At 45.1% G+C, this 27928-nt stretch overlaps 1 protein-coding gene across 6 annotated transcripts; it reads left to right on the top strand.

The window, feature by feature from the left end:
- Positions 1 to 8359: 8359 nt before the first annotated feature.
- On the top strand, positions 8360 to 25757 carry LOC107652156 (zinc finger protein ZFP2-like). 6 transcript variants are annotated; one of them, XM_056821276.1, is made up of 6 exons: positions 8972 to 9163; positions 11403 to 11532; positions 15859 to 15985; positions 18748 to 18788; positions 22980 to 23022; positions 24081 to 25757. In XM_056821276.1, exons 1-5 carry the CDS (start codon positions 8979 to 8981, stop codon positions 23016 to 23018), a joined length of 522 nt encoding a protein of 173 aa, XP_056677254.1. In that variant the 5' UTR covers positions 8972 to 8978; the 3' UTR covers positions 23019 to 23022; positions 24081 to 25757. The 6 variants fall into 6 exon arrangements, 5 of the variants coding, with proteins under 5 accessions (XP_056677251.1, XP_056677252.1, XP_056677254.1 ...); XM_056821273.1 differs by lacking the exons at positions 8972 to 9163; positions 24081 to 25757 and adding exons at positions 8360 to 8964; positions 10658 to 10766 and having other exon boundaries at positions 18748 to 23383; XR_008917242.1 differs by having other exon boundaries at positions 18748 to 23022.
- The last annotated feature ends 2171 nt before the right edge of the window (positions 25758 to 27928 follow it).

Genomic DNA, 27928 nt, shown 5'->3' with positions numbered 1-27928 from the left:
TGAGCTTCTTCCCTCAGGTTTGAATCAAAAGGCCCATAGCTGATCTGGATAGGAAAGAAACATGGGGCATTTTAGTTTCTGTACTCTTCATTTTGTAGAGCAAATTTTAACAAAGTATAAATTATGAGTAAATTTTGTTGTTAGAAGAAAGGTGGTGGATTTTAGAATTCCCTACTTAAATTCACAGGAATATCTAAATTAATTTATTCAGTATGAAACTACCAAAGAATCCTTTCACATATGTAGAGAAACAATAATTAAATTGTCCTGGACAAAAAGACACCAATAATCTCTAGTGAAACTATGAAAATAGTTGAGACAGATCTAGTATTAACATCTCAGACTTTACTGAGAAGTAATAATCATTGAATCATTTGATATTATATGAGAAATACAGGTGTTACAGAAAAAATATGGGTACAAGACTGTTAATTGCCAAAACTGTAAAGATAATTTTTATGTCTTGATTTTATATTAAAAATAAAAGTTAGTTACTAGAATAGACATGTTACACAACATATTGAAGTAAATGGTCACAGTACCATGAAGTTTGATAACTCGAGACTTCAGCCACTATTAATAATTAATGGTAATTAAGGACTTCCAGGTAAGCATGGCGGCAGTCTAGACACAGGACACTTCCTCACGTCAGACCCTGTCTGCCTTTTGACCCAGTCATAGCACTGCTGGGTTTGTACCCCAAAGATATAATAAGGAAAAAGACTTGTACAAGAATATTCATAGCTGCACTCTTGGTGGTGGCCAAAAATTGGAAAATAAGGGGAGGGGGTCCATCAATTGAGGAATGGCTGAAGAAATCATGGTTCCCAAAGATCTTGTTGTGTGGTGGGGCTTAGGACACCAGGGAAATCCTAGGGATGTGAGAAACAGCCAGACCCTGACCTTAGGAATGTGGTGTGGCCAGAAAACCAGTCCTGGTGCAGTGCAAACACTGAGACCCACAAAAGAACTAAAGAGGACTTGCATATCCCAGGCATATGAGTCCCCCAGACATATATGTGTATATGTGATCACTTATTCCTTCCCTGATATGTACTTTTTCATGCTTACACCGCAGGCATGAAGGCCTCCCAAACCCGTCCACTACCCCTCTCCACCTCTCTGTCTACCCCTCAGTTGTCACATATTCTCCTTGAGCTGAAAACCAGACAAGCTCTCTTCTCTCCCAACCTCCATCTTGCCTCCTGGCCATTGAACCTTTTCTCCTAACACTTTTCTCTACTTTCGAAGCTTTCTTTCAAGCCAAGTAACTCTGTAGGTGAGCATCCTGCCTGGACCACATTGGATTTCCTTCCCTCTCTCTTCCAATGTGTCTGGTGCTTATGACAGGCACATCCATCACAAGAGAAGGAAGGTCCCTTTGATCCTGGTCACCTGCACGTTTCCTGCACCCTACTCCTCTGAGAATGTTGGTTTGAGCCACACTATCCCATGTCTGGCCAAGACTGGGGCAGATCCTGCTGGAAGCATCCCAGCTTGCTGAGACTCCTGCTTAGCAGCTTCTTTGTACTTAGAGAACCTTCCCCCTCTTTTCATCTTGCCCACTGGAAATAAAAGTCACAAGGGATGAGATCTTGAAAAGGGTTTTACAACCCCACCAGGAGATCCCTTAAAAAGATTCCCCATCTTCTTCAGGCACATTGCTTACCATTAGGGATACCATCATGCTCTGAACCAACTTAAGAGATGTCAGCTGCTTTAATAAGACCTTCCTGACCATTCAGAGGGCACCGTGTTCATATATCCCTTGACTAGGCTTCTTCACCTTTCACTTCACCTTCTTCTTGTAAGCATTTTAAACACTTCCAACATTGCTTTGTGATACCTTTGCAATCACTGGATATCACCATCACTGATAACATCTTAGAATACAATGAAGGTTGAGTCCTATTAAGGAACTGAGTCTGACAAATATACCTTCCAATTACCAGGTCCAACCTCCACCCTTTCAGGATTCTCTCATTACCATTCATCGGCATTATCATAAACCTTTACACTCTCAGGAGCTGCTAAAAAGCATTCTCCAAGTTAGATACAGAAACAAGGGGGATCACCAACATATACCACAATTTGTTCAGCCATTCCCCAATTGCAGGGCATCCCCTCATTTTCCAATTTTTGGCCACCACAAAGAGTACAGCTATGAATATTCTTGTATAAGTCTTTTTCCTTATTGTCTATTTGGGTTATAAACCCAGCAGTGCTATAGCTGGATCAAAGGGCAGACAGTCTTTTATCACCCTTAGGGCATAGTTCCAAATTGCTCTCCAGAATGGTTGGTTCAATTCACAACTCCACCAGCAATGAATTAGTGTCCCTACTTTGCCACATCACCTCCAGCATTCATTACTTTCCATAGCTGTCATGTTAGTCAATCTGCTAGGTGTGAGGTGATACCTCAGAGTTGTTTTGATTTGCATCTCTCTGATTATAAGAGATTTAGAACATGTTTCATGTGCTTATTAATATTTTTGATTTCTTTGGCTGAGAACTGTCTGTTCATGTCCCTTGCCCATTTATCAATTGGAGAATGGCTTGATTTTTTGTACAATTGATTTAGCTCTTTGTAAATTTGAGTAATTGAACCTTTGTCAGAGGTTGTTATGAAGATTTTTTCCCAATTTGTTGTTTTCCTTCTGATTTTAGTTACATTGTTTTGTTTGTACAAAACCTTTTTAATTTAATGTAGTAAAAATTATTTATTTTACATTTTGTGATTCTTTCTATGTCTTGCTTGGTTTTAAAGTCTTTCCCCTCCCAAAGGTCTGACATGTATACTACTCTGTGTTTACCCAATTTACTTATGGTTTCCTTCTTTATGTTTAAGTCATTCACCCATTTTGAATTTATCTTGGTGTAGGGTGTGAGGTGTTGATCTAAACCTAATCTTTCCCACACTGTCCTCCAATTTTCCCAGCAGTTTTTATGAAATAGTGGATTTTTCTCCAAAAAGCTCGGATCTTTGGGTTTGTCATATACTGTCTTGCTGAGGTCACTTACCCCGAGTCTATTCCACTGATCCTCCTTTCTGTCTCTTAGCCAGTACCAAACTGTTTTGATGACCACTGCTTTATAATATAGTCTGAGATCTGGGACTGCAAGGCCACCTTCCTTTGTATTTTTTTTTCATTGCTTCCCTGGATATCCTTGATCCTTTCTTCTTCCAAATCAACATTGTTATGGTTTTTTCTAATTCAGTAAAGAAATTTTTTGGAAGTTCCATGGGTATGGCACTAACTAGATGAGTTTGGGTAGGATGGTCATTTTTATTATATTGGCTCATCCTACCCATGAGCAGTTAATGTTTTTCCAATTGTTCAAGTCTAGTTTTAGTTGTGTGGAGAGTGTTTTGTAGTTGTGTTCATATAGTTCCTTTGTTTGTCTCGGCAGATAGATTCCTAAGTATTTTATATTGTCTAAGGTGATTTTGAATGGAATTTCTCTTTCTAGGTCTTGCTGCTGAGCTGTGTTGGAGATATATAGGAAAGCTGATGATTTATGTGGGTTTATTTTGTATCCTGCAACTTTGCTAAAGTTGTTGATTATTTCGATTAGCTTTTTGGTTGAATCTCTAGGATTCTTTAAGTAGACCATCATGTCATCCACAAAGAGTGATAACTTGGTCTCCTCATTGCCAATTTTAATGCCTTCAATTTCTTTTTCTTCTCTAATTGCTACTGCTAGGGTTTCTAGTACAATGTCAAATAATAGACGTGATAATGGGCATCCTTGTTTTACTCATGACCTTAATGGGAATGCGTCTAGTTTATCCCTATTGCAGATGATATTAGTTGATGGTTTTAGATATATACTGTTTATTATTTTTAGGAATGACCACTCTATTCTTATGCTTTCTGATGTTTTTAATAAGAATGGGTGGTGTATTTTATCAAAGGCTTTTTCTGCATCTATTGAAATAATAATGTGATTTTTGTTGGTTTGCTTGTTGATATGTTCAATTATGTGGATGGTTTTCCTAATGTTGAACCAGCCCTGCATTCCTGGCATAAATCCTACTTGATCATAGTGCTAAAAGGAATAATAAAGTAGAGGAATTCCATGGAGACTGGAACAACCTCCAAGAAGTGATGCAGACCGTAAGGAGCAGAACCAGGAAAACATTATACACAGAGACTGATACACTGTGGTACAATCAAAGGTAATGGACTTCTCCATTAGTGTCAATGCAATGTCCCTGAACAATCTGCAGGGATCTAAAAAACACTATCCACAAGCAGAGGATAAACTATGGGAGTAAAAACACCGAGGAAAAGCAACTGCTTGACTACAGGGGGGAAGGGGATATGACTGAGGAGAGAATCTAAATGAACACTCTAATGCAGATGCCAACAACATGGAAAGGGGTTCGAATCAAGAACACATGTGATACCCAGTGGAATCGTGTGTTAGCTATGGGAGAGGTGGTGGGAAGGGGCGGGGGGAGGAAAAGAAATGAATTTTGTTTCCAATGAATAATGTTTGGAAATGACCAAATAAAATAATGTTTAAAGTGAAAAAATAAAAGAAAGGGGATGTGGTGACTGAAGATTGTGCTTCTGATGGAGTTTTTCTTATTTTAAGTTGTTTGGAGTTCAGTGACTTTCCTTCTGAAAGCTCTGGTTTACTACAAGCCTTTCTTTTGTTAATATTAACCTTACCTGACCCAACGTGTCCCATCGATGTCAAATTTTACATGACAGTGAACATTCCTTATATAAGTCGCCAGAGGAAGAATCCCAACTGCCCTTGACTCTTTCATGACATATAAATCTCCCACAATGTACTTTTACATAGATTTGCATACATTATGAAGCTATTAGAAGTCAGGCATTAGTCTAGCACTTGAGAGTCCAGCTCTGGAGATGATGACCGAGGGGGAGAGGCTGGCTCTGTTACAGGAAGATTGTGTAGGACAGTAAGAACAGCAATAGATTGGGATGAAGAGGAGAGGAAGCAGCAACGTCTGGGATCACAGGAAGAAGGAAAAGAAGAGAGTAAACAGGAGGTGGCAAACACAGCTGACCTTTCAGGGGACAGAGACCTCACAAGAAGATGTCTTCTTTTAGTCCTCACAGCCCATGGACAGGTCCTTTGTCATTGGCTACATAAGCCAGTTGTTGGACAGGTTTTCTGTACTTTTAGGGCATTGTTTTTATTTTCAGGATCTGTCCGAGGTACCAATAGATAATTTCATCCCTGTATTTGTGCCCAAGAGCCCATCTGATTCAATAGAAGGTTTACAAGTCAATGCAGACTTTCTGGGGCCAAGCATGCTCAGTCTAAGGAGTTAATCCTGTCTGGGCATTTAGCAAAGATATTAAAACCAGGTTTTGGACAGAATGGGTTCTTTGAAAGGGATTTTTTGCAATTCGGGTGGAGACAACCCCAAAGAGGTATATGAAGAGGTGATGGACTGGCTAGGTCCAAAGTCTGGAGGAGTAATAACTAGGAATAACCAGAGCAACATGACCAGATCCTGAGGGATCCCAGAATACTCTCTGATTGCATACAGTGGAAGAGAGGTTCCAGTATACTTAACAACAGGTCCTCCACTGACACTAGAGATCTACATCAATATCAAAGCAGGCCAGGAATTTTGGCCAAAATACTAGAGCTTGAATTAACAATCAGATAGACCTCTTACTTATGCAACTAGGGGAAATGAGGTGAAAGAGTCCAGGGTTCAGACCAGCTTCCTCCTAGCCCAGGTATTCACTCAGAGAAAGGAGGTGTGAAGCCCTCCATTAAGTCCTTCATTTTGAAACCCAAATCAAGAGTGCCAAGCTCACCAGATGTCAGTGTAGTTGCCTGACTGGTCACTCTAGAGCCCAGGGATTAGTGTCTTAAGTGTATTCAGGAACAAGAGACAGACAGACAGACAATACATCCAAATACACAAAGCACTAAGCTGTCTCTGATTTTTATGGATAGGACTGCAAATTTAGAGGCCAGCTGACCTCCTGCCCAGAACTGTCCCTAGGCAGATTCTACTTCATGGGTGCTTCTATCTTGTGCCTGCTGGGAAATTCTGGGATGGACAACTCAAATTTGGTCTGACTTAGTCCCATTATATTAGCAGGAATTAAGGCAAAATTAACCTGGAGTCAGATGAGTAGACACTGCTGACAGTCGCCATTCAGAGAAGGAACTGTGGCTGATTCTGCTCAGTTCAGCAATGGGGGTCACCTCCATGCCCACAACCTAGCCCATGGAAGCCTTTGTGAAGATATGTCCAAGAGTGAAAATGACTCCCTGTCCAAGGAGGTTGGGGCAAAGCTTGGCCTCATGTTTCCTCTAGTGTCAAATTTTATGGTTGGATGGACTGAATATTAAATTGGTGGTCGCCAGGGAGTTAACTTCTAAATTACAAAATGAACTACTAAAGTAAAATGTAATTCATGGTAGTTTATTTGTACAGTACAGGGAAGATATTGAGACAGACAGAAAGAGAGAGAGAGAGAGAGAGAGAGAGAGAGAGAGAGAGAGAGAGAGAGAGAGAGAGAGAGAGAGAGAGAGAGAGAGAGAGCTTGAGTGAGCTGACTTCCTCTGAACCAGTTAGCAATTCTAACACAGTAGTCAGGGAAAGGAGTCTCAAGACAATGGGCCTTTCTCAGAGGTTCACACCTCCACAAAGGGCAAGGAAGGAAGTCAGAAGTCAGCCTTTACACTCACCAAGACGACCATCTAAAAGGAAAGCAGCTACAGCCAAGTGTCTTCACTCCAAGTCCCAGTGTCTGTTTTCCCTCCAGCTCAGAGTGATTGTCCTTTCTGTGTGTCTCTGTTTCTACTTTCAAAGAATTCTTCTCTTGTGTCACCTCCCCTAAATTTTACGTCTGCCAATCAGAGCCGACACTCCAGGACTGTCCACTCAATGTATGAAATGGGTGTTCACACCTTTTGTAGTTAGTTCACACCTTCTTCTGGTTAAAATGGGTAGATCTACTTCAAATACTGAGTTTACACTTTGGGGATTCATAGTTTAATTTTCACAAGCAAGGAAGAGTTAAGTACTTTCATTGGTAGAATCAGGGGATGGCCAAATGCAGTTTTCACACTAACCAGGTACCTTCTCCCTGATGCTGGAGCCTCTAACAAGAGTGAGCCTGGGCCAAGGGAAACTGAGTCACTGCTGTGAGGGGATGCTGTGGACCCCTGGGCTCTCCCTCCATTCCACCAATCATGGTTCTAAAAGCAGATTGATGTCAACTGGTTGGTTGATGATGGGGAGCAGTAGGAGATGCTTTGTGAACAACAAGGGGGGGGCAGTTCTAGACCATGAAGAGGAATTGTGTTCCCCCTTTGGGGACCCAAAGGAGGGGTTAAGTGGGGGAGGGACCCCCAGAGGACTCCCCAGGACTTCTCTGGGCTGTCTCAAGCGAGCTCAGGGGGAGGGAGGGAGAGGAGGGTCTCTCCGTAGAGTGCCTGGAAGTGGCTATGAAGATCATCTGATGGAGGCGGCCAGTGAAGAAAATGCTCTGAGTTCTTGTTTCTCACCACTTAGCCCTAGTTCAGCGGAAACTGCAGAATCTGTACTTGTACTCAGTTGGCCCTTCTGCATCATTTACGGAAGTGCACGGTCTGTGCCTTAGTACAGACCAGTCAGGCCGCTTTGTGCCTCAGTTTACCTCAGTTCACAATTACTTATGGCCGTTTGCAGTGGTGCTGTCCCCCTGGATGAAGGCGTCCCAGAAGGGTAGTGAGACGTCCCCCACCCTAACGGGGGCACCCCGGGGTCTGGGAATCGGGACCTCCATACCTAGACAAGCCGGATCCCAGCAGCCCCCTGGCGCCCTTCCGCCCTTCCACGCCCAAAGCGCTCCTCTTCTGCCTTGTGCACGGAGGGCCAGTGGAGCCTCCCATTCCGGGGCTGAGACCCCCTCGCACTCCGCTCTTGTTCCTGCGTAGAGGAGAGGATGCCGGGACTCCCTCCCCAAGCTGCTGCCAAGGCCTTGTACGACCCCTTTGCAGCAGAATGTGCGCCCCCACGTGACCCCCGGACTGAGACAGGAGCTGCTGGAAGGTCTCCTCGCCCTATGCAGCCCCCAAAGGGACTCTGTATGACACCAAGGCGGGCCTCCTCCCCCCCCTACTCCAGAAAGTCCTCCGTGGCTCCCCATTACCTCCTCGATCAAAGACAAAATGCCGCATGGCACCCAAAGCCCTTCAGGACTAGCCCGCTCCGTCCTTCCCAGTTTCCTTCGCGGTCTTTCCTCCCTGACAACTAAGCTTAGACTGGCACTGAGCCAGCTCTCTGTGGTCCCGGAGCAAGTTGAAGGGTGGGCGGCGCGAGAGGGGCGTGGTTAGCGCGGGGAGGAGGGCAAGAGGGGCGTGGCCAGAGAAGGCGGCACTAACGCCGGGCTTTCCCCTCCTCCTGCCTGAGGCTCTCTTCTAGCATCCTACTGACCCCTAGGAGGTCTCAGGCTCCTCCTGGCTCCTCCTCTGCAGGTTGTTCGGGGCCTGGCCACGCCCACATGTCTTTTCTATAAGCGTGGGGGGAGGAGAAGAGGATCTCTTGGGTCCCCCCCGCACTGTCTTAGGCCCAAGAGGAGCTGGCAACTCGGGACGCCTGGGGCCCGGGACCCTTTCCGTTCTTCGGGAAAGCCAGGAGACTGGAGGGCCCTAAACCGAACGCAATGGCGGCTCTCAGACGCACAGAGAAGGGCGGAGCGGAATGAAGGGGAGGGCTGGGGGGCGGGGAGGGAGGCGGGGTTCACGCTGGAGGCTCCGAAAAAAGGATCGGGAGGAGGGGACACGCAGATGGGAGAGCCAGGCCGAAGGGGCGGGGCGGAGCAATGTAGCTTCTGAACAGGCCGCGCAGAGGCCTCCGGGAACCGGGAAGTGAAGCTCGCCGCCAGCCCCCCTCCTCCTCGCTCCCTGAGCTTTTTCCCGCCTCTACTGCTTAGCTGGCCCTGGATCTGCCTCCTCCCGGCGCCTCCAGCCTTGGTAATTCTGAAGTGATGGCCGGGTACAGCAGCAAAGGGAGCCGGAAGGAGGGGGGGGGGGCAGAGAGCAGGATTGAGTTCGAATCCTCCCGTTTACTAGTCCCTCAGGGGCAGACCCCTCCCCCGGTGCCACTTGGACCCCCCCAAAAGCCGGGAGCCCCGCCCCTCCCCTACGTCCTGGGACCCAGCATTTGCGCGAGGTACACTTTATACGGGGCTGCAGCGGTGTTAGACTGGGGTCAACTGTGGCCTTCGACTTATTCTTTGGGATCTTCTTTCCTGCTAAAATGCCTGGGGGTGGGGGTGGGGCGCAGTACCAGAGGTATTTTTACTTCTCCCAGCAATGGAGGCAGAGGAAAGTCACGTGAGGGGCTGACTGGAGGCTGGCAGGAAGGGGAAGAGAACCCAAGATGGGCTGAGGGAGGAGGAGGGCCTTCCCCACCGGGAGGTCTGCCCTCTGCCCAAGGGAGCCCCGAGGAGAATGCAGGGCACAGGGGAGGGCCTGGGTTCCAGTCTAGCCTCAGACCCTTCCTGTATTATTAGCGGCTCCCTTTTTGGCTCTGAACCCCCTGCAAGTGTTTCCTGGCTGGAGGCTGACTGGGCCCCCTGGCCACCTGGAGGGACCCCGATGCCCATCCACCAGCCCAAGGGGGCTTCCTGTAGTCCCTCCCCCTCCCCCAGAGCAGGGCTTTGCCTTTGGGCAAGTTTCTTGTCACATCGGGACCTCCTAAGTCTCTTGGCCACTTCCAGGCCTTCTTCCTTCTCCCCCTTCCCCTTTTCCCATCCTCCTCCTGCCCCCACCCACACTGACTCCTCTTCACCTGCCTGATTCTCCTGAGATGATTCAACCCCCAGATGGCCCCTCCTTGTGGGCCTCACATTCCCTCCCCTCCCCCCTGCTCTCCCCCAGGAGTTCTCTGCTGCCCCCACCTTCCCCATAATGTATCCAGGCAGTCTGAGGGGAGGGAAGGAGGCTCTCCATGCAGGAAGAGGGGTATTCTATCCTGCCCAGCCTGGTGGGGGTGGCCCAGGGGGAAGCCCAACCCTGGGGAGGGGTCTAGGGGCAGAGAGGGGACTTTCCATGGGCCAGGGATGCTTGACCCAGGAGTCCTGACTCCCAACCAGCTAGTACTTAGAGCTTCCTCTGGGCTGCCCTCAGAGGTGTGTCTGGGAGGATCCCTGATCTCTGCCTCCCCCCCTCCCCCCAGGAGCCAAAGCCCTTTCTTGGCCCCCTTCTTGGGCCCTTGGCTGCTCTCCGGCAGGCCTTGGGCTCTCCAGCTCCTTCCCATCATGGATTCCCAGCCTCAGCTGTAAGAGGGTCCCTGGCGCCCCCAGGGAAACCCCAGCACATCGTGATCCTGGTCAGAGTGCAGAGTTCCCCCACCTTGAGGCCCCCAGGGTGGATGGGCTGAGCCAGACCCCAGCTGGAGGGAGATCAGGGTAGCTTTCTTGTGAAGTCCATCTGAGAGCCATTGGCCAGGGAGGGAGTCCAAAGGCAGAGAGGAAGATGGGCTTGTCTACACTGGGGGAAAGAGGGCTGGGATGGGAATCAGTTAAACATTCCCTGGGCCAAGGGAAGAGCTTTGGCTGGAGCTCCATTCAGGGCCCAGAAAGTGGACTGAAGGGGGGAGGGGGCAGGAGCCTGAGTGGGGAGATGTAAAAAGGAATTCTTTATTCCGTTTTTAATTTAACAGGGACCTAGAGCTCCTGCAAAATTAGAGATGTGAAGGGATTCACCAGCTCACAGTTATGGGAAGGAGAAACCATGGACAGGAAGGGGGAAGCATAGAGACAGGAAGTGAGGTAGGAAAAGGCTATAAAGGGGGGCCAGCATCAGTTGGTGGGTTTTTCAGTTGCTGACAATTAGGTCTGGCAGTTGGGGGGAAGTTTACTGCTGTGTTGGGCTGGTGTATGGTGGTTGGTTGCTGGAATATAACATTGGACTTGAGCTTAGTGAGAGAACTTTTGGGTTTGGGGGTTTTGGTTTGGGCTGTTGTTCGGTTCTTTTTCTTTCTTGAACTTTTTGGAATGTGGCTGCTCTTTGACAGACCTAATTGGGGGTGGATTAAACACTGATTGTGATGGTTTTGATTGGTCTGGATTTGGTTGGAACTCTGTGGGATGGTTGTTATTAGTGGTAGTTATAGGTAGATATAGGCAGTTTAGGTAGTAAATGGAGGTAGTTATAGGATCACTCGTATAGACTTTAGGCAATTTTCTTTCTCTGCCTCTTTCTTATGTTTCTCTCCTTTGCTATATTCATTTTACTCTATTCTTTGACTATCTCTATTTAACTAAATTGTTCCTTGTAAACCCTGCTAGAAGTTTTCTTTCCTCTGGCTTAGAGGGCTGACATTAAGTTACTCCTCTACTATATTCTCATTAAACCTTAAATGATTCAACGCTTCTCCCTTATTTTGTCCAAACTCCTAATTTAAGCCTTACAGAGATGAAGCTGGACAAGGTGGAAGAGCTTCTCCAGAGGGACTCACTGGGGCTGCTTTGCTGCCTGTACAGGAAGCCTGGAGTGCCGGGGATGGCCTTGGAGAGGGACAAACTCCCAGCCGAGGTAAGTGCATTCTGGCTCCAGATGGGAGCCCCCCCCCTCAGCCAGGGAGGCCCTTCCCTGTCTCTGACACAAGATTGCTGGGAAGCTTCTGGCTCCTTCCTGCTGGGCCATGTCTGTCCCCACGTCCCAAGCGGGAAGAATAGCCCTTCCTGACCCTCTTCTTGCCTTTGGGAGTGATTCCTGGGCCCTTGGACAGCTCAGACCCGAAGAGTTCCCACCAGTTGCTGGCTCCCATGTTGGATTTCTCCCTTGGCACAAGTAAGAGGCGAGGACAATCATTGACTCCTTCTTCCCTGAATAGGTATCCTGTCTTTGCTCTCTGCTTGTCTGGCTGCACTCGCACCCTCTTCCTCTGCTTCTTTTTACCTGTTCCCTCTTGTGTCTGGCCTGGAGGAGAGCCTGAGGGTGTCCTTTGGTCTGTGCCATCTTCAAGGAAGACTTTGTTCCCTTGTGCTGCTCATTGGCTTCTGCCTGGAATCTTCCCGGGTCTCCCAGTCCTCCAAGTGCCACAGTGGACACCCCCACCCCTACTCAGGACTAGTAGACTGTAGGCACCAAGTTTCTCTGGCCTTAATGTGAGTCCTCATCTCCCTTCAGCCACATGAACATTCATCAGTGGAACCCCCTTCTACATCAAGGCAGGACCTCCATCCTTTCTCCATCTTCTCAGGCTTTGCCTTCTCCTCTGTACCTCCTCCCCTGTATGCTCGTCTCTTTCTGAGATGATAGACCACCTCCTCAGTCCTCCTTTCAGTCCTGTCTGCAGCCTTTCATGCTTTGGGCCCATCTCTCCTCTCTGATATTCTCTTTCTCTGGGGTTTTAGGTCAGGGTTCTCTCTGTCCTGGATTAGCTCCTCCATCTCTGCCCTGTGATTCTCTGTCCTCTCTGCTGACTCCTCCTCTAGATCTTGTAACACTAGGCTTAGGGTGAGGGAGTTGCTCCAGCCCTGTCTTTGGACCTCTACTCTTCTCCTTCTGAGCTTCTTCACTTGGTGATCTCATCAGCTACCAGGGATTCAAGCACCACCTCTCTGCTGATGAGTCTCAGATCTCCATTTTCTGCTCCAATCTCTGTGCGGATCTCCAGGCTTTTATCTTTAATCTCCTTACAGGTATTTGAGTTCAGTGTGTCCCAAGCACATTGTTCTCTCTCACCTAGACAGAACCCCCCACCTTCTCTGGAGCTGTATCCTCCTAGTCCCTCTGGTTCAAAACCAAGGAGCCTTCTTGCCTCCTCACTGTCCCTTACCTACATATCCAATATGGCGCCAGGCCCTGTCAGTTTCACCTTTGCAGCATTTCTCCAATGTGCCCCCTTCTGTGCTGTGTCACTGGTGGAGGCCCATATCACCTCTCTGCTGGACTATTAAGACATCCTGCTGCTGGCTCTGTCTCCCCTAAGGCTCTTCCCACCCCAAGCCCTCCTCCATTCTTCCACCAGAGTGATTTCCCTACAGCTCAGTTATGATTGTGTCACTCCCCTCCTCCGTAACCCCCAGTGGCTCCATGTTCCCTCCAGGGTCAAATACAAACCATTCTGTTTGGTGTTCAAAGCCCTCTTTCACATCTTCTCATTCATTACTCCCCAGTCTGTATTCTTGGATCTAGGGTGCCTGGCCTCTTGGATTCCCTCAGCTGGAGACTTTAAAAAGAAATCCTTACTTTCTGTCTTAAGAGTTGATGGTGAGCATCTCTTGGGAGGCAGCAGATGGCTAAGAGGTAGGCAATTGGGGGTGACTGGCTTACGGGAGGTCATATAGGTAGGAAGTGTGAGAGGTCATATTTGATCCCAGGACCTTCTCTCTCTAGTTCTAGTTCAGTATTCACAAGCACCTAACTGCCCCAGAATGGAAAATATGGGGAGGGGTGGGGGCGGGTTAATTCTTACCTGCCATCTTGGGATCAGTTCTAAGATAAATATGACTGATGAGGGTCAGGCAGTCAGAGTTAGTGACTTACCCAGGATCACATAGCTAGGAAGTGACTGAGGTCACATTTGAACCCAGGTCTTCCTGACTCCAGATCTGGCACTCTATCCACCATGTGATCGGGCTGTGTCTACTTCCAGGCATTTTCCATGGCTTTACATTATGTCTGGAATATTTTCCCTCCACATTTCATATCACTGATCTCTTTAAACTTCCTCTAAGTCCCAGCTAAAGACTAGAAACTTTCTGCAGGAAACTTTCCCTGGTCCCTCTGGGTCACAGTGCCTTCATTCTTTCAGTTCTTGCCCATTTCTCCTAGGCAGAGCTTGCTGGGTGTCCCTGTGTCTGTGTATTGTCTCCCCCTGCACTGAGAGCTTCTGGAGGACAAGGACTGACCTTTGCCTCTTGGGGAATCCCCAGAAGGGCAGAACAAGAGCTGAATGTAGAAGGGATGGAAATGACAGTTCCAGTCCTTGAGGTGCCTCCTTGTGTCCCCTTCTTCTCTGTATCTACCTCCTCTTCTCTCCTGTGGTTCTGTAGTCCAACACAAGCAGCATCCTCCTGGAGCTGAAGGGAGGCCCCAGGAATCTTCCCAGGATCCCCTCTGTCTTTGCCTTCACCTTTAGCCCCCCTGAGTTTCCTCCTTCCTCCCTTTCTCCTTGTCTGTAGTTCTTACAAGAAGCCTCTTTCTGGTCTCTCTGCTGTTCTGCTGCTGCTGCTGTTGTCTTCATTCACTCCTCCTGCATATCTGCTGCTCAGGGTATTCAAGAAGCAAATGATCTCTTCCCTTCTGGGTCTCTTCCTAAAAACTCTCCAGACTCCTCTTCTCTAGTGTACATCTGCTGTTCTGTCCAGCATTCTGAAGCTCACATTTACAGGTGTTGGGAGTGAAATTTAAACGGAGGGCAAACTGAGGAAGCTCTCCCAGGACAACAAGCAGGGGAATGCTACCTGTCAATAAAAGAGGTCAGGGGCTCCCCTCTGTTAATGCTCCCTAAGCAGAAGGCTAGGTCTCTATGATAGGTTTGGGGAAGCAAAGAACAAAGAACAGACATGGTAAGTGATGTCTGTCATAGAATGGTCATAGAGCTGGGAGGATCAGGGACATGTGACTGACCGGAATAATCGGTAATAAGGGCCAGCAGCGCCCCAGCCCTCCTTCTGTCCTCAGACTAAGCAGAGATTCTGGTGTGAGTCCAGTGCAAGGTCAGGACCCCGATTTTGGGCAGGAAACCAGCCCTGTCTGAGATTGGTTGGGGGTGTGGAAAGACTAACCTGACTCCCTGGGGCTTGCCTGAACCTTCCAAGGCCAGCAAATGCCTTGAAATGAGGCCAGAACAGTGATGAGGTGCCTAAGAGCTAGATTCTGCACTTCTCCCATTACAGGCTGGCTGAGTGTAGAGCTAAGCCAGGAGGCAGAGAAGCAGGACTCAGGGAGTTACCCTACAAAAGCAGTTACTGGTCAAGAGGATCAATAAGTCAATGATCTGAGATCAGCTCAGCCTTCTCCGAGGATGGGTCACCCGGGCTGCATCCTGAGTCCCCGAGCTCTGTGGAGCACCTTTTCTCCTTTGTCGTGCCTTCCACAGAGTTATAAGTAAAGAAGGATCTGTGGGCTCATTACGAGATTGGAGAGCATTTATTGGGGGAGAGAGAGAGAGACGGGGGGAAAGGAAGAGAGAGATGGAGAGAGGGAGGGAGGGAGACAGAGGGAGAGAGAGAGAGAGATGGGGGGAGAGAGAGAGGGAGGGAGGGAGACAGAGGGTGAGGGAGAGAAAAGAGAGAGGGGAGAAGGAGAGGGAGAGACAGAGAGGGAGAGACAGCGAGCTCAGCCTTTCTAGATCTCCATTCAGCTTGCTCAGGCTTGGCTTGCCAGAGATCAAGAGATCAGGGAAGCTCAGAGACAAACCCCCAGCCCAGAGAGCCAGTCAGTTCCGGGGTGGTAGAAAAACCCCCTCTCCTCCCCTCTCCTCCCCTCTCCTGCCTTTTACCTTTCCCCCACTCACCCCCTCCGTGGCTCTGGCTCTGGCAGGTTGGTTACTCACACTGATGCTGGCTGTCCTGGGACACAAAAACAGGGCCACAGACACATGACTGACTCCTACTTCCCACCCTGGGGCCCTGGGATCCAGGCTGCCCTGGAGGTCCCCTAGAGGTTTCCCCTCACACACTATAGACTCCTCAGCTTCCCTCCAGAGCCTCCTAGAGCTGCTCTTCTCAAGCCTCCTTTGGGCTCTTACAGACTCAGCTTCTAGTGCTGTCTCTGACACTGACAAAGGGCGGGACCTTTGGCCCTTCACTCCTCTGTGGGTCAGTTTCCTCCTGTGACTGACCAGAGGTGGGCTCTTCCTTGTGATGTGAGTTTCAGCCCTCTGTGCTCTCTCTTGGACTCCTCTAGGAGGTGGTGACATTCCAGGATGTGGCTGTGGACTTCACTTGGGAGGAGTGGAGCCTCTTGTCTCCTCCCCAAAAGGAGCTGTACAGGGAGGTGATGCTGGAGAATGCCCGGAACCTGCTCTCTGTGGGTAAGGAGCCCTCTCCTGCCCAAGTCTGCCATCCAAGGGAATGTCGCCCTGAGCAGCAGGCAGGTGTGGAAGCAGTTTTCAGGCATGAGGAAGGGACGAGGACTGGTATGGCGAGTCCCCGAGCCAGGGCCCTCCTGCTGCCTGGTTCTCATGTAAAAGGACTTTGTGTGGTGTAATGGGACCTTGGGGGATCCCTTTGGTGTTCGTGTAGTCCAATGTCAAATGCGTGTTGGAGGGTCTCAGACGTAGAAGTATTCTCAGCGTTGAATCCCTCTCATCCCTCCCTGGCCCGGAATTTGTCTTCCAAACCCCTCTGGGAAAGCTCTTCTGGAGGATTTTCCTCCCACCTTCTTCCCCTCTAGGGTGGATCTACTATTGGGGATCTTTATCTCTTTAACCAGCAGAAACTTATAGCTCTCAGCTCCTTGGTGTCCCCAGGAGACATGATTTGTCCTTAGTCTTCCTTCTGATTGCCCTACACCTCCAGCACACCCAGTAAGGAAGGCAGGCAAAGGACAAAGCATTCATAATGACATGCTCTTAGCCTGGGATTTTATCTAGGGTTTTCTCTGTAATTTTCTGGCACTTCTTCCTCACTTTCATGTTCCTAATTCAGTGCCACAATTACCCCCATTTTCCAGATGAGAAAATACATTCAATAAAGTAGCTTGTTCTGAAGCACCCACATAGGAGGTACTTGTGGTGAAATGTAAACTGAGGCCCTCCTGCCTCTGATTTGCAGCTCCTTAGCCCTCTCCTTCTGGCTGCCTCTCAGTTCCTGGTAATGGAAAACTATGGCCTGAGTACAGGCTTCTCTGAATTAAATCCCCTAAAACCTATCATTCTGGTTCTAGATTGGTTCCCTAAACATCTTCCCCATTCCTCTCCCTTCCCTAAATGCTGGGGAGACTATCCTCCAGCAGTCCTTGTAAGCCTCCTATAGGCCCTGCTTGCCCTTCTCTGTGATTATCAAGATGAATGGACTGAGTGAGAGACAGCATTCAATCCAAAGAGGATTGTTGAGTTCCCCAGGAGAGGAGGCAGAGACTCCCCAAGAGAAGAGTCCAGGAGGCTCGTAGAGGTGTCAAGGAGGGAGGAGCAGGCAGGGTGTTGGGAGGAGAGCTGATCCCTTGAGGTTCCTGTGTCTGGGGCTTCATAGTGAAGCAGAACACTGACCCTTGGAGCCATTTTGGGACGTCAGGAGTTTCTTCCAGAATGGACTCAAACAGGGTGGGATGTGGGCTACTGCTCATTCCAGGTCCCCCAAGAGGGTAACAGGTACATCCTACTCTGGGCTCCTGCATTACAAACCCTAAGAGATAAGGGCAGACTGCTGCAGGAACCCCATGGACAGAGTCTCAGAGTGCAGTCACTGGCTAGATTTAGGAGAAGGAGGACCCGACTTGGAATTCTTGGGCAAGTCACGGAACCCCCTGTACCTCAGTTTCTCTCTCTGTAAGATGATGCTATTGGACTCCATTTCCTATCACTTCCCTTCAGTATTTTGGGATCCCAGCTGCAGGGAAACCAATCACAGGAGGGAAGGCTCTGAAGGGAAGGAGCACTAGAGAGGTCTAGTTTCACTCTGAGATGATCCAGGGATAAAGAATTGTTGGGGAATGGAAATCTATTTAGTTCAACAGGGAAATCAGGAACTAGAGGAGTGAAGAGATTGATAGTTAAAGGAGAAAAGTAGTCTAAGGAGGAAATAATCCAAATTCTAAAGATAAAAATAAACACCATTTGCATATGGGCCCTATTATGTGTCATACACATTATAAATATTATCTCATTAGATCCTCATAGGAACCCCAGGAGTCACTAATTATTATTACGTTCATGTTATAGTTGCGGAGCCTGAGACCAGCAGAGCTCCTGTGACTTGCCCAGGCTTAAAAGTCCTGGCAAGTTTCTGAGGTATGATGAGAGTGCACCACCACCCATATTGGGATTCTTAAGAAGAATATCATAAAAGTGCCAGCATCTATATGAGGTGGGAAAGAAAAAAGATTTGTAGGAGCTTTCTTGCCTGTTTCTTCATAAATGGATCAAGGACTGAACTTGCTCTATGAGACATATTTTTATACATGGAAAATGCCATCTTTTTGTAGTAGAAGTTTAAGAGTAGGGAACAGAACAAAATCTTTTGTGCATTGAATAAATGCTAAAAAGAGTGCTGAATTTCTTCATCTGATCTCAGATACTGGGGAAAAAAAAATAAGGTCGAAAGCAATCACAAATGGAATTCCATCATGCTTACAAAGAAGCTGGATGATGAAATGGAAATGTTTGGTCTACATGCACCCAGTGGTGTCTACCTAGGATGAGAGGATTGAATGTATAGACAGTGAAAACCAAAGCAAAAAGATTGAAATGGAATGGTCTAGTACCGTGGACAGAGCATGTCTAGCCACAGGATTTGGTCTCAGCTGCCAGGATTTTGGGTCAAGTCACTCATCCAACCTTTCCTGAGTCACGGTCCAAGTTAGGAATATAATAAAGCTAGCTTGTCCCGAATCCCAGATTTCTTATGAAGAGTCTGTGAGATCACATGAGAGCCTCCTTATTATTTAAATTGTTCTTTAGCATTGAGACCATGGTATTTTCAAAGGATGGATTTTTCCCATTTTCGTTGGAAGCCTTCTTACCTGAGGAAATAAGATATAAAGCAGGTTATTTTCTGACAGTGAAGGAAATGAGATAAAAGTTATATAGGTGTATATGTTGCTTTATATGTATGTTTTACTGTTTGTTTCTTTTAGAAAGAGAGATGAGACCTGAAATGAAGCTGACTACAACAGAGGTAAGCCTCTCTGTGGAAGAAATGAACCTGCAAAGATTCATGAGTGATTGTCCCGATAACTTTGCTTTCAGAGAATTCTGTGTTGCACCTCAAAATTCATCTCATATTGAACATCAAGGAATTCATTCTGGGGAAAAATCTAGTGAAGATAATCAATGCAGAAAGACTTTTATGCAAAGGGCCATTCCTGTGGGACATCAGAGAATGCACTCTCTTAAGAAACCTTATGAATGCAAGCAATGTGGAAAGACATTCACCTGTTACTCAAATCTAGCTAGACATCAGAGAATCCACACTGGAGAGAAACCTTATAAATGCAACCAATGTGGAAAGTCATTCAGTCGGAGGTCCAGTGTTGTTGTACATCAGAAAATCCACTCTGGGGAGAAAACTTATGAATGCAAACAATGTGGAAAAACATTTCGTTGGAACTCCTATCTTGCTAAACATCAGAGAATCCACACTGGAGAGAAACCTTATGAATGCAATCAGTGTGGGAAAACATTTCATTTGAAGTCCAGTCTTGTTAAACATCAGAGAATTCACACTGGAGAGAAACGTTATGAATGCAAACAATGTGGAAAAACATTTAATCAGAGTTCCCGTCTTGCTATACATCAGAGAATCCACACTGGGGATAAACCTTTTGAATGCAAGCAATGTGGAAAGAGATTCTCAGAGAACTCCAGTCTTGGTGTACATCAGAGAATCCACACTGGTGAGAAACCTTATGAATGCAACCAATGTGGAAAGACATTCAGTCAGTGCTCCTATCTTGCTAGACATCAGAGAATCCACACTGTGGAGAAACCTTATGAATGCAACCAATGTGGAAAGACATTCAGTCTGCGCTCCCATCTTGCTAGACATCAGAGAATCCACACTGGGGAGAAACCTTATGAATGCAACCAATGTGGAAAGACATTCAGTTGGAGCTCCTATCTTGCTGTACATCAGAGAATCCACACTGGGGAGAAACCTTATGAATGCAACCAATGTGGAAAGCCATTCAGTCAGAGCTCCAGTCTTGCTGTACATCAGAGAATCCACACTGGGGAGAAACCTTATGAATGCAACCAATGTGGAAAGCCATTCAGTCGGAGCTCCAGTCTTGCTGTACATCAGAGAATCCACTCTGGGGAGAAACCTTATGAATGCAACCAATGTGGAAAGACATTCAGTCGGAGCTCCTATCTTGCTGTACATCAGAGAATCCACACTGGGGAGAAACCTTTTGAATGCAAGCAATGTGGAAAGACATTCAGTATGCGCTCCTATCTTGCTGAACATCAGAGAATCCACACTGGTGAGAAACCTTATGAATGCAACCAATGTGGAAAGACATTCAGTCGGAACTCCCGTCTTGCTGTACATCAGAGAATCCACTCTGGGGAGAAACCTTATGAATGTAACCAATGTGGAAAGACATTCAATCAGAGTTCCTATCTTGCTGAACATCAGAGAATCCACACTGGTGAGAAACCTTATGATTGCAAGAAATGTGGAAAGACATTCAGTCTGCGCTCCCATCTTGCTAGACATCAGAGAATCCACACTGGGGAGAAACCTTATGAATGCAACCAATGTGGAAAGACATTCAGTCGGAGTTCCTATCTTGCTAGACATCAGAGAATCCACACTGGGGAGAAACCTTATGAATGCAACCAATGTGGAAAGACATTCGGTCAGAGCTCCTATCTTGCTGTACATAAGAGAATACACACCAGGGAGAAACCTTAATAATAGAAGATATGTGGAAACATGTTCACATGCAGCTCCAGTCTTGCTATTGTGTGAAGGAAATTTACCCAGCACCACGCCCCCTTTCTGGGGCAGTATATACCTCGTGTGAGCCTGAACTTCATCCCGGTGAGGATTATGTGATAGAATCCATTGAGTGAGGATAGAATGGCAATAAGAAAAAGGCAGCAATAGAGTTGAGAGATCAGGAGATGACAACAAGGTGATGTCCCGTGCAGTGCCCCCTGGACTGGCCCCTGGCCACACTGGCAAAAATGATAGCCATGGTTGGCTCCTTGGATGAAATTTGTAAGTTAGTGGTGTAAAAATGGAGATTTTGATCCCTAGACTTCAATCCCCAGAAGTCCTTGGTGTTTCCCTAAATTCCCTATTATCTCACCTCAGTCTCCACCTGGGTGAGATCACAATGAGTATTTAATTGGCAGTCTCTGCCTCCATCTCACTGGGCCATTGTAATAATGGGGTAAGTAAGCTAAGTGTGAGCACTCTGAATTGGCTAATTAGCCCTACCACGTGGTTTCTTATTTTCTGTTGTCTTTATTCCTTGATTTCTAATAATCCTTAATAAATCTCATAAAATACAATATTTTAATAATTAGAGATATTTTAATTTTTTTAAAGATAGCCTAGATAATTTTTTAAGCCACGTTTCTCCAAGGCTTTTCAGCAAAGCCTCTTGATGTACTCTCACCTGCTGCCTGTTTGCCTGCTTCTGCAATTGTCTCTATTCATCTGCGTTGGACCTGCTTGACCCAGATTGCTCTCCTGGTCCCAACCTGCTTCTGCCCTGCCCCAACTGATCTCCAGCCTCTCAACTAGATCTCCCCAGGCCAGCCCCAGGACACAGACTTCTAGTAGCTGCCCCTTGGTTTTCAGAATCAGAAACCAGCTGGTTAAAATGGGGGTGTCTTTTGCTTATGCTATAATTAGCCTCCACATGGCAGGGAACCACAGCATGGTGGAATGAGGAGAAGGTAGAGACTTTTCAAAACAGGAAGTATGGAGTATTCTATGAGAGAGCAGTGCATCACCTATTACAAACAGCCTCCAGTTTTAGGGGGTTTTTTTGTTTGTTTGTTTGTTTTGAGTGCACGCATCCTTTCATTAATTTCACCTGAAATTCAGGAAAGGAATTCGTCTCTCTGCAACTCTTTGCCATTTGGCCCTGCCCAATTTGAGATTCCCAAAACCCACCCTCACTATGGATGGGCAGCTGGGTGGCTCAGTGGATTGAGAGCCAGGCCTAGAGATGGGAGGTCCTGGGGTAAAATCTGGCCCCCGACACTTCCTAGCTGTGTGACTCTGGGCAAATCACTTGACCCCCATTGCCTACCCCTTACCAATCTTCTGCCTTGTAACAAATCCCATAGTTCTGATAAATAATATCTCAAAGGATAAAAACAACAACCAAAAAAACCCCCAAGGAACCTTAATGAGACTGGAGATTATATTTTAAGGCATTTCAGACTCCAATGTTGTTGTTTTTTTTTTTAATCTTGATTTTATTACATTTTACTGATTGTTTTGTTTGAGATTTTATTTTGTTGGTTTTAAATTCATATATTAATGTTTTCAATACTATTCTGTTACACTGAATCATTTTAATGTACTGGGTTTTTAACTACTGTTATATTCTTTTGCTTTTCACCTATAACTACACTGAACAAATATTGAATAAGCCCATATAAAAACAACTTTTTTCTACTTTTGACTTTGTAAATTGTTTCATAGAGAATGGATGGACTTCTTTGCAATTGTATAACAACCTTTGAAAAATTTAATGAGCTAAAGGTCTCAAATTGATTTTAAGGGTACTTTAGACGTGATTTTTAGATTTTTTTCAACTCTGCTCATTTTTTCTGCCTCTAATAGAAGGTAAGGTCCATTTTAGTAGCTGAGGTGAAATACAATTTTAATCCCCACCTCCCACCTTTATAAAAAATGTGAATGAATGGGACATCACAGTCTCATACCAAAGGAGCTGGGAAGTTAATCCCAGGGCATGGTACCCATGGATGACTCCCAAAAGAGGAGCATCTCTCATTTATATCTTCAGCTCACTTTACCCAACATCAACAGTACAGTGGTTTTTGATTTTTTTTCCCCCTAGGCTCCTCTGCCACATTTTTGAAAGATATCTGTATTACTTGAGGATGTTCTAGACACAAATGAGTTTAACTTGGTTCAAAAATGTATTTGCCAAGGTCGAAAGATTTGCTACACCTAAAAAAAACTGTGACCAATATCCATCAGTTCATAGTCTTTAAATAAAAATGCCATACATCAACTTATGTGAAATATGATAGTGGGTTTGTTTGCTATTGTAATTAACTGGGTATTGTGAATTTTGGGGATTTGCTGTACTACTGTTCTTTATTTTTTTAAAAAACTGTTACTTTGTGAAATTAATTCATTTCCTCATACTCACAGTGGATCATGGCCAGGTATGAAGAGGAAATGGATCTCTAGTTTGGTGAGAAACTTTTGTATTCTACATTTCCTTAGCTGACACAGTGTGTCAATGATTATAAGCTATATTTTTGAATTTTAAAACTTTTATTATATTTTTCTTACATGTGCAATATACCATTTCAGTTTCATTTTTCTCTCCTTTTTATTTTTGAAGCACATGTCAACAGTATTAAGATTTTGTTTAACTTTTTTATTTTGCTGTAATATAAGTTTAAAATATATCTGCTATAATGTCAATGTATACCCCAAAGCTTGAGACTATAAAAATGATGCCATTGATTGTTTAAAAAAAATTTGGGGACTTTGCTTAATGGTTGTCTGATTCCAGGACAAGGGAATAAAAATAAATAAATAAAGCTGAACTGCACAGTGTCAAAGGTGCACAGATTTATCCTGAATAGTGCCAAAAGTGTACACAGATCAAGAAGAAGAAGAAGGAGGAGGAGGAGGAGGAGGGGGAGGGGGAGTTAAGGAGAGGGAGGTGGAGGTGGAGAAGAAACAACAGAAACAGACTAAGCCAATGCAAAGGACTTGAACGTAGTGTGAGACTTGAGATTACAACACTTGACCTACATTAACACGTAGGACTCCTTGTATCCAAACTCCTTGTGAAAATACTTACAGACAAGTATCTCAAATTTGACTCCTACCTGGCTCCTATAATCTAGTCCCTTTTCCTGTCTTTCATAATGTGGCTTCTTCCTGTAGTCCTGGCTACTAAATAGGTAAATGCTTAATTGCTTCCATCATTTTAATTGGGCCCTGATTCAAGGACCTGTTATAGATTTAGTTGTACTTTACTTAGAATTTTTACACATAAGACTTTGATAGTCTATATTTCATCCAGAAATTATCTTTTTTTAGTTTTGATTTTTTTTTACTTCTCTTGCCAATTGATTCATATACCTCAAAACTCAGCCATGAATCCCTAAGTGATCCCTGAGTTTTTCAATCACCCTGTTCAGAAGGGCATGTAAAAATATTATTTTAAATTGCAAAGTTTAAATTCCTTTTGAGAGTAATTTACTGTTAAGGAACATGCTACCTCTCCGAATCCAGAATATGAACTGTTTGGAGGAGACACCGTGAAGATGGCTCCACAGACTACAAGCTACTATAGGAAGATCCAGATTGAACCTTGGGGTGCGGTTGATTGGACTGAAGGTTGATTAAACATTTATTTTCTTTGTACACTCTTGTGCCAAAGGGGACTGCCCCTTAACAGGTTTTTGTCAGTGTGCCAATCAATTATTGGTTTTGTTCTCTTCCTCTTATCTTAAAATTATTATATTTTCATAGCTGATATGTTTACAAGACCCATTGGAGAGACTAGTCTTCCTCGGGCCTCAGGTGGAATATAAAAATGGAGATTGTGAACCCCAGACTTCAATCCCAGAAGTCATTGGTATTTCCCTAAATTCCCTATAATCTCACCTCAGTCTCCATCTAGGCGAGAACACAATGCTTATTTAACTGGCAGTGTGCCACCCTCTCATTCGGCCATTTTAATTATGTAGTAAGTAAGCTAAGCGTGGGCACTCTGAATGGGCTAATCAGCCCTACCAAGTGGTTTCTCATTTTGTATCAGTTATATTAAACTAGCCTCTGAGTGCAATCAGTCCAGAGTGTCAAGCTGATAGATGCGTGTTGATTTTCTGTGTAAGATAATTATTTCGATAATGCATTCAACTGAATGTCACTGTGTAACGGATAATTTTAGCATTGTGACTTAAAATCTAAATTTAATTGGTCACCAGGGAAAATCCCAAATAAGAAAATACCCAAGTCAGCCAGAAATTTTATGGTGATTTAATTGATATAGTGGAGGAGATTAAGAAGAAGGAAAAGGCGTATCATTTCTCTCTCCTGGCTAGTACCGGGAAGATTAGGAGATCTAGGAAGTAAGGTTTTGGAGTGTGAAGGAGGAAGGAATCATCCTGAACTCCAAAAAGGGCTCAGCCAAGAATCAGCTCAAGAGCAAACTCACTGCCAAACCCAAATAACTGCCACAACTCCAAGATGTCAGAATGCCTAGCACGTTGCTAATCAGAGTCAACTCTCCAGGGAAAGAGTGAAGAGAGCCAGTGATGTGCCTTATATGGATGGTTTTATGTCACTTTTCTGTAACTCATCTGCACCAATGATAGCTTAGCTTGGCTTAGGACAGCCCAGGGGTCTGTCCTCTTTCTTCACATGTCTGTTGAGGGCCATTTCCTCAGATAATTAAATCTTTTGATTATGGTGCAGGCATCCTGACCTTGTTAAACTGAGTACGGTGGAGAAATGTAGAGGTCCCAAGACCTGGTTCTGTTAGACCAAGTATCTCCATTGTTACTGGTCAGGAAAGAGCTAAATCAGATCTTATAAAGTCCAGTCTGATTAGGGCAGAATGCTTTTAAAATTCACAACTGGAATGTCAATAATTTTATTTCATATTTGAAATCCACGATATCATGTTACTTTTCCATTTTTGCCTCATAGAAATTTTTGAGAAAATCTTCAAGTGATTTCTATAAAGACATTATTTCATTCCTGAATTAACTCTTCTTTAGAACCAGATGCTATGATGAATTATGATAATTGAGAATAGGGTTAGAATTTTTTAAAAACTGAAGTATTTAATTGGACATAGTTGTAAATAACTCCTTGTTTCCACTTTTAATGTTGGTTCAATTAGTTTTGTTTGTACAGTTTTGAATTTAATATTAAAAAATCTACCTATTTTATACCTCCAAATGTTATCGATTTCTTATTTGGTCATAAATTCTTCCCTTATCAAATAAATTGATCTGAAAGGTAAACTATTCTATGCTCCCTCCATTTTCTCATGGGATCCTACTTTAGGTCTAAATCATATGCCCATTTGGACCAAATCTTAGGAGAGCTCATGACATCGTAAATTGTCTGATTGTGAGCAAGGTGAGAGTTCAGTGTGAATGTCTGTGGTGTAAAACTGGTGTGCAGTTCATTTTATTTAATCTAAGGTATAGGGAGAAAAGAGAGAAAAAATAGGAGAGACTTTCCTTGCTGGTCCATTGAGCTTGCTTATTCTGTGTATAGGATCTATAATATTACATAGTTATAGAGGCAGAGGAGTATATAAACAGACACAAGTTTGGAGTTAAAATACTGGGAACTTAAGAAAGAGAAAAGTAGCCTGTCAGGCTCACTGGGGACCACCTGGTTGGAAGTCCTGAGGGGTAAAAATGCAACTGGACTTAGGAGGGCTGGTAGGAATCAAGTGGTCAGTGTCAGTTTTGTTGAGAGAGGGGATGATAGTTGGAGGAATCTGAGTTGCTATTCAAACATATCCATCCACATGGTTACAGGCAATGTTTTCATAGTAACAGAGCCTATCACAGAGAGTCTTGAGAACAATGCAGTCTGTCAAGGTCTTGATCTATTTGGTACAGTCTGCATGGTCACTGAGGATTCAAGGGTATCCATTCAATACATACTTAAGATGGCATCTCTTCTGTTATGCTCTCCATTAGGGTCTGCAGGGAAATGATACCCAAACCTGTCCTTGATTCACTCCTAGTTCACCCAGACTTGTTCAGTATACTTAGGCCTATTCCTAGGGGTCCAGCAATTCAGGGTGCTATCAGTAGCTGGGAGGGAACAGACACAAACAAAACTAATTTTACTCTCAGAGGCTGGTTCATGATGGTGAGATCGCAATGACTAAAGTATATGAAGATTATAAATAATAGTGGAGGTTACTAATTCAAAGTATTATTGCTCAAAGTCAAAATGACCTTTAATAGCCTTTATTTACAAAGGAGGTGGGAAGAGTGAAAGTAGAGAAATACAAAAGGGTTGAGATGAAATTAGCCTATCTAACTAAATATTGCTGTGGTGCTCAACTCAGCCAGGATTTGTCTGGCCTTCAACCAGAATTAAATTCTCTCTAGAAGACAGGAAGGGAAAGCAATCTATCCACTCACCCAAGTTGCCTCCAAAAGGCAGGTCAAGATGGTGACTCAGGGCTGAAAGGGACTCCTGAGGCCAACTTTCTTCCTTGAGTTGACCTTCCTTAAGCTGACTTCCTTCTTGAAGTTCAACTTCTTCTTGGAGTTGACTTTTCTAGCCCCAGATGTTCAAGACCTTTTATCGTGGCTTTTTGTCCCTTTCCCTTTTCACAAGGGCCAATTACAGCTTCGAAATTGCCCAGCACTGCTGAGAGGGCAGTGTTTGTAGGAACCACTTCTCACCTTCTGGAGAGGCAAATATTTATAAAAAGAGTTCACAGATTCCTCACTGACTGAGGTATAAGTTCTTGTTTCCTGACAGATTGAATTGGAAGGGGGTGAATTCTCTAAGTGGTTGTTGAGCTCCTTCACCTAGTTCAAGTTTTATAGATTCAATCAACATGGGTGTTAACTCAAAAATAGAGAAAAGGATAAAGGATTCTCTTTCACAAATGTAAACTCAGAGTAGACAAAGAGAACAAAGAATTCCCTTTTCACACTGCCCAGATTCTGAAGCCCCAGGATGGGCCCTGTCCTCCAATGGTACCCTGGGTCAGGACCTCAAGATTTTGCCTGCCTTTACTTGCCAAGCCGTGCCCTTCATCCGAGGGAATTCCCTTTCCAGACTTTTTATCCTTCACTTTGATATGGGCTCATAGCAGGAAATGAGGGGTAATGAGGAAATGGACCATCATTCTCTGAAATCTGGCATTTCTCACTAGTTAAAACTGGTTAAACATCAACTACAAAAACTAGTTTCAGCATCAGTGAAACATGAATTGCAGTTAGTTGTTGCCAACTCTGTGTATAGGATCTATAATATTACATACTGGGTATCCGTTTTGTGCCTAATTAGTTCTATTAAGTACTCATATTGTTCTGAGAACTGTAAAATCATTAACTACCTATGGAGGTCCTCAAGGGTGCCACACCCCC

This window comes from Monodelphis domestica, chromosome 3 (genome assembly GCF_027887165.1).
Source record: "Monodelphis domestica isolate mMonDom1 chromosome 3, mMonDom1.pri, whole genome shotgun sequence".
NCBI classification, from domain to species: domain Eukaryota; kingdom Metazoa; phylum Chordata; class Mammalia; order Didelphimorphia; family Didelphidae; genus Monodelphis; species Monodelphis domestica.
This window is presented reverse-complemented; position numbering and strand designations above follow the sequence as displayed.